The 7,399-nt window shown below is 41.2% G+C and overlaps 1 protein-coding gene across 1 annotated transcript in view; it reads right to left on the minus strand.

The window, feature by feature from the left end:
- cpda (carboxypeptidase D, a) overlaps positions 1-5,306 on the minus strand; it is a 19,619-nt gene extending 14,313 nt beyond the window's left edge. The window contains exons 1-2 of the mRNA XM_020600147.1: positions 4,518-5,306; positions 3,130-3,377 (exon numbers count right to left, since the gene is read on the minus strand). Of these exons, the coding sequence (XP_020455803.1) occupies positions 3,130-3,377; positions 4,518-5,164 (895 nt within the window). The 5' untranslated portion in view covers positions 5,165-5,306. The remainder of the gene's footprint in view (positions 1-3,129; positions 3,378-4,517) is intronic.
- Positions 5,307-7,399: the final 2,093 nt, after the last annotated feature.

A 7,399-nucleotide genomic window follows, 5' to 3' on the forward strand; every position in this document is an offset into this window, starting at 1 on the left:
TGCTGAACCTTTAAATGTGATAACACTACTTGTAATAGCCATTTGACTGAATTGTCAGACACCCATGCTTTTCTCCAATTTAAAAGACCTGCTCTGCTTGTCTGATGACAAGATCCTGGAAGTCATATAACTACCTGAAAGTGCAGTAAATACAATTACAATTTTCAAACTAAAGAGGAAAGCTAAATGCTGGGATGTGGTACATGTCTTGGCTCTCAGATCAGGTGTACCAAAATATAAACTACTAACAAGTTCTTCTGACTCATCGCCAGCCACGCGTGAGCTGTTCGGCTGTCTGAAGCTTGGCAAAGGTGACTGGCTGCGAGGTTATTCACTGGACCCTGGAAAAGGCCACTTTAGAAGACATTAAAAAAAACCACTCTCTCATCAGGCAAGTTTCAGACATGTTTTTCAGTTGTCCATCTTACACTAGTCTGACAGAACAAATATGCTTTATTTTTATTAAATACAGGAGGGTGCATTGACTGTGAATGGCCCAGAGCAAATCATTACAAAACTGATGGGCACAAACATTAACAGGCCACTGGGGACCATGCCCTGAGAGCTTATTTTGAATATGGGTGATGTGTCAAGATGTGTCGCTGTGATTCAGTAGAGGTTTTATCCCCCATGGTGGCTGCAGAGCCATCAGGGCACTGTGTCAACCAAACCAAACCTGACCTTTAAAAATTTCACCTGCCAATGATGAGCAAATAAAGCTAGATCTACATTCAGCTGTAACAACATGACAAATAACATGAGATCCTGTTCTCCAGTCACACGATCTTAGGCGTCATCTCTCGTTTCATGACTAAGGTTAAATTGAATTACTTATCACGTCAAGTAAACATTCTCTATAAACTGACAGAATATGACAAACTTGCAAACAGAGAAGGGCAGCACTGACTTTAAATATCCTGTCTATGTACCGGATCTAGTGACACACCCCGAGCTTAGCAGGAAACCACTGGCCAGACAAAGCAGCCAAAGTCAGGGCAGCTGAACTGTCTGTGTAGGGTACAGGGAGGCTTGTCATGTGACATGGCTTTACGGGTTTAATGACGCAATAAAAACTGTATCCTAGTCTCTTTGGAACTTTTCAACTAACAACTTCATAAGAAAAACAGAGAAGAAAGAATTACTGTCATAAAACTGTAAGCGGTTTACAGTGACGCAAGGTGAAAGTATGTCTATCAGAGGTCTGAGCATGCCCAGGCACTTCAGATTAAAGCTGTATTTTCATACAGTCAAACTATATTCTGGACCTTGACCTCTCCTGACTAAATGTATCTTTCAAAACATAATAACATACAAAAATCTAAGCATTCAGCTTTGAACAAATGACCCACAGACATTTTGAACAGTTTCAAAGCTACATTAACTAAGATTTAGCACAAATTTGGATAAGTCAAATAAAAAGATTGTCTAGAAGTGTTTTCTCCCTGCTGTACTAAACCCTCCCCACTCTGCTCTGCTCTCTTCAGGCCCTGTGTTTATTTCTACCCCTCTGTTGCCACTGTTAAAATCTGCACCATACATCTTCCACACCCCCACTGATCTGAGGTTATAAGACTCATTTTTCAAACCAGTATGCCTCATTTCAAACACAGACCATGGAGGTACAAACCAGGACGGGAGAAGACCTGTAAGGCTCAAGAGGCCGAGTTCTGTGACTAAGAACGAGGCAAAACCAGGGTTAACATTGGTTTGGCATGTCGGAGATGGAGAACATTAAAAGCACCCAAAGAACTAAAATATGACACAGACATGGCTTTCTTCCTTCTAGATACGTAATTATGTAGCTAACGTATATCATTAGCAAGCTAACATTTTGCACCTTTGCACTGATTTATTCTGGTTGTATTTTGCAGTCATTTCAACTGACTGCATCATTAGTGTTTTGTTGTTCAATTAGTGAAAACCAGCGTGTTTTCCTGGATTAGCAAATTAAGTCATTTTGCTCAGTTCTGCTCATTTTTCCTTGGTTCTGGTCCAGGCCACACGATTTGTTTATGTTGGATGTAACACTGTAGTCCATGTGGCATTTTAGTGAGATGTTAAAAGAGGAGGGGATACTGCTTAAGTTTGTTTTGACTCTCACTTTGCCCTTAATGGTCGAAAATTAGAGGTAGATGTTAGTTAATGCAGCTGTCTAACAATATATCACAACAAAGTGAATGTCATGAGAGTCAAAACGTTTGAAAGATGCAATAATGATATACGTTTTCAACAACACCAGAGTAGCCTAGCTATGTGCCAAGGGTTACATGAGCCAAAGAACAGCTCACAAGCAACTGAGATTGGACTGTGTCAAAAGATTATGAATCAAGATAACATGTTATTTCAAGCTGCCACTAGCACACAAAAAAACCTCTTGTCCCCGACTCCTGGTCCTGGCCCTTTGCCTGGACCACTCGTTATGTCACACAATGTCCTGACCGTTTCCATCATCTGCCATTAGCCCAGTTTTAGACATTTCATCCACTGAGACAGGTCAGACAGACACAAGCATCATTTACTCATCAGTCTTACACTTCATGTTGCCATTTTGAGATACAGACACTGCTGCTGCTCGGAGCTTTAATAACTCGCTTGCGCAACAGTCTGAACCTTGTCATGGTTTGTGAAATGTGTGATCTTAAGGTATATTTTTCTGTTCTATATTCAGATTGTTTGTTGTCTTTTAACTGCTGGCTGTGCAACAGTTTGGCCCTCGGTGGTAATAAAAGTTGCATTGACCTTGAACAATGGCTGTTTTAGCTGATACAACTACAAAATAAAACATTTTCTGCCCAGCTGAAAACAGCTATTTGTTACTGTGTGTTTGCAGTTTCACAGATAATAGCAAACCCATGCTGTTGTCTGAATATCTGTGCTCGAGGCATTGGTAATGATTTACTGCTCCTGCAACAAGAGCTACAGTTACCTGGAACAGGAACAAACAAGTTCTTTAAGAAATGATGAGATCATGTGTTAGTTTAGTACCAATGTTACAAAATCTGGTGCAACAACGCAGGTTAATTCAATTAGTGCCGGTCACAGCCATGACCTCAGGCCTTCAAAAGGTTTAGCTACAATAATTAGCTGTCATTCATTAAATTAGGCAATAAAAAAAATGGGTCATCTTACCAGGTACATCATACCACTGTGCCCCATTGGTGATGCCATCTTGAAAAGTTTCTTCTGGGGCATCGAAACACTTGGGCTGACCCGTACTCATCACAGGATGGTTCTGAGAATACACCAGAGCCAAGTAGCGAAACAGACTGTCGTCCTCTGACTGGCTGTAACGGCCCCGTTGCTGGTGGGAGGCTGAATCATCAAAAGGGTAACTGGCAACCACAGTGCCGCCATGCAGGTTCCCAGACAGCACGAACCTAGTGGGACAAGAGCACGTTTTAGCAGCTGCCTTAAAGAATAGGTTCAACTAAATTCAGAAAAATTATACGTCGATTTAAGTACATAAAAAAAGTTATTGGTCACTCCGGTTGTGCATATGGCTGTGAAGTTACGAGTGAATTTGGTGCAAATCTGGGAGATGACATCTTAAACTGAACTTCAGGAATGCATTTATCACTGAACAAGGACTGTGGCTTTTACCCCCAACTTTGACAATGCGTTGTTGTACATGTGGGCATGTACTGCTGAAAAAGAATCAACCTACATTTTAAAAAGTTATGAGTCAAGAAATCTGAAGCAACTTTTTGTGCAAATAAATAGCAAAAAGAAACATGAAGCTTCTTAGATGGGATTTCCCTTATTGCAAAGCGGCCCTGAGGCTGACAAGGCCACTAGATGCAGGGTTGAAGTCTACCCCTGGAAATGAACATTAGTCTTAGATAAAAATCAATGATGGTTTCCAACGACAGCAGGTCTTGCTGACATTGTTATGAGTCACACCTGTTATGCACAGACACTGTAGCAAAGAAGGAAGAGGGAGCTACTGTAAGTGTGTTAATGACTAAATGTTAGTCACTCTCCAAATTATACTGCAGTTAAATATGTTTCATTATTGGTTAATCTCTCTGTACTTTGAGGTTAATGTTGGCATTTATGGATTTATTGGTGAGCTTATAGCATAAAGACAGACACGAAACAAGGAAATAGAGAGAGAGAGATTAAATGTACAGAAACCATGAGGCCTGTATTTGTATGGTATGTACCCTAACTTTTCAGCTACCAGGATAAAGAAATCCATCATCCAAACAGTTGCTGATAATTTTCTGTCAATTGAAAAATCAATACTTCAACTAATCATTTCACCTCCACTAACAAATGAACAAGTCTTGCACACTGGGCCATTTACGGTCCCAGTACAGTAGCTGTCGGTAAGATTACTAGGTCACACCTGCTATAACTAAGGTCTTAATCAAAAAGGAGACAAAGATCTGAGTAGTTATTCGTATCAGAGGGCAATGAGTTTTACAGAAGCCAATTCCAACCCGTCCTCCGGACAATAAGTCTTCGAACAACTGGAGGAAAACTGTTTGTGTGTTTCACAGAATACAAAGGCTCACCTCTTCTCCTGGATCCATCTGATCACAGCCATGACCTCAGGTATACTATCTGGAGTCACGGTCGTCCCGTCATACTGGTCAGGAAAGCTTCTGTTGAGGTCTATATTTCTGGCATTATTTCTACCCCCGCTTTCGCCAGTGCAGTCCCCCTCTGTGGATTTCTCAAAGCCGTCAGGGTTCATGCTGGGCATGATGTAAATATCCGTGGTGTTTACCAGCTCAGTAATACGTGGGTCCTCTCCATATGAAGCCAGGAGGTACTCCACGAGGTACACCAGCACCTGCCTGGACACGGTCTCGTCACCATGCATGTTCCCCACGTATTTAAATTTAGGTCTCCCCGGCGTGTCTATATCGGGATCCTTGGTAATACGCATCACCCAGAGCTCCCTGCCCTCCACAGACCGACCTATGCTTGATAAGTTAGCTATGTGAGGATATATCTGGGCTAAGGCCTGTAAACGCTCGGTTAAGTCACCATAATTGTAGTATTTGTTATACGTTTCTACCGTCTCCGCCGCTGAGGGGCTGAGGCGTCGCGTCCGGTGCAGCCTGGCTTCACCAAGGGAGACAAGAAGGAGAAGAAAGGCGAAAAGTGATACCCGCACTTTCAGCATCGTCGAGAGATGCTCCAAATTGTATACCATGCTGATGAGTGTTGTACCCCTACAACATCCGGACTTTAAAATAAAAGAACACACGCCAGGCTTAAAAATATTTTATGTTTTCCTCGCAGTTACAGCCGTATTGTCACTGCCAGAGCCCGTATGGCCTGCCTGTTTCCGGCTACTTCCTCTCCCCTCATAGGGGCGGGACTTACACGATGGCGTCACGTTTTAAGGTGGACCGGTGGAATTCAATTTTAATTTATTTTACTTTATTATTTTTCCCGGTTTCCACAATTTATCATTTTAACAGCCCCACACAGATCGCGGAAAAATGTTATGGTATATATTTTCAAATAACGCTAAGTGTTTTGCCCACATAAATACACATTTATTCAGATTGGGAATGTAACATCGGAGTAGTGAAACCTTAATATGAAGAATCCGTTACGTGTAACATCATCCCACAATCGTAAGCGTTTAACAATATAACCTATTTTTTCTGTTTTTGAGAAACTCAAAATGCATTTCAGTTCACCTTTTTATGCAAGAATGGTGCTGTTTTATATGGTAAATCCACTGTCATAGGCAACCAACACACCTATTTATTTATTTGTTACTGTAGCCAATATATTTATCTATGTATACAGTGGTGTGAAAAAGTATTTGCCCCCTTACTGATTTCTTATCTTTTTGCATGTTTGTCACACTGTAATGTTTCAGATCATCAAACAAATTTAAATATTAGTCAACGATAACACAAGTAAACACATCATGCAGTTTTTAAATGAAGGTTTTTATTATTAAGGGAAAACAAAATCCAAAACTACAAAGCCCTGTGTGAATAAGTGTTTCCCCCCCCTGTCAAAACATAACTTAACTCTGGTTTATCGCCCCTCAGTTCAATTTCTCTAGCCACACCCATGCCCGATTACTGCCACACCTGTTCGCAATCAAGAAATCACTTAAATAGGACCTGCCTGACAAAGTGACTGCTGCAGAACCCAAGTTCGCTTCAGCTTGAGGTCACAAACGGATGGCCGGACATTCTCCTTCAGGATATTTTGGTACACAGCAGAATTCATGGTTCCATTTATCACAGCAAGTCTTCCAGGGCCTGAAGCAGCAAAACAGCCCCAGACCATCCCACTACCACCACCATATTTTACTGTTGGTATGATGTTCTTTTTCTGAAATGCGGTGTTACTTTTACGCCACACATAATGGGACACACACCTTCCAAAAAGTTCAACTTTTGTCTCGTCTGTCCACAGAGTATTATTCCAAAAGTCTTGGGGATCATCAAGATGTTTTCTGGCAAAACTGAGACGGCCCTTTATGTTCTTTTGGCTCAGCAGTGGTTTTCGTCTTTGAACTCTGCCATGCAAACCATTTTTGCCCAGTCTCTTTCTTATGGTGGAGTGATGAACACTCACCTTAACTGAGGCAAGTGAGGCCTGCAGTTCTTTGGATGTTGTTGTGGGGTCTTTTGTGACCTCTTGGATGAGTTGTCGCTGCGCTCTTGGGGTAATTTTGGTCGGCTGGCCACTCCTGGGAAGGTTCTCCACTGTTCCATGTTTTCGCCATTTGTGGATAATGGCTCTCACTGTGGTTCGCTGCAGTCCCAAAGCTTTAGAAATGGCTTTATAACCTTTTCCAAACTGATAGAGCTCAATTATTCTCTTTCTCATTTGTTTTTGAATTTCTTTGGATCTCGGCATGATGTCTAGCTTTTGAGGATCTTTTGGTCTACTTCACTTTGTCAGGCAGGTCCTATTTAAGTGATTTCTTGATTGCGAACAGGTGTGGCAGTAATCGTGCGATAAACCAGAGGTAAGTTATGTTTTGACAGGGGGGGGAAACACTTATTCACACAGGGCTTTGTAGTTTTGGATTTTGTTTTCCCTTAATAATAAAAACCTTCATTTAAAAACTGCATGATGTGTTTACTTGTGTTATCGTTGACTAATATTTAAATTTGTTTGATGATCTGAAACATTACAGTGTGACAAACATGCAAAAAGATAAGAAATCAGTAAGGGGGCAAATACTTTTTCACACCACTGTATATTGCTGACTGAGATCTTTAGCTTTATGATCTTAGTAGACTTTCTACTTAAGATATTTATGTTGCTAAGGTGTCTTTACAGACTTATACCCAAAACAGTTTTTCTATTAATGTAGCACTCAGGTTAGACGGTCCTCGGGTCCTTACAGGTGTTGGCTTTACTGTACAAAGCTGGCATCCAAAAGCAAAGTATTGTTCATTCATTTTTA

This window comes from Monopterus albus, unplaced genomic scaffold (genome assembly GCF_001952655.1).
Source record: "Monopterus albus unplaced genomic scaffold, M_albus_1.0 scaffold45.1, whole genome shotgun sequence".
Classification (NCBI taxonomy): Eukaryota; Metazoa; Chordata; class Actinopteri; order Synbranchiformes; family Synbranchidae; genus Monopterus; species Monopterus albus.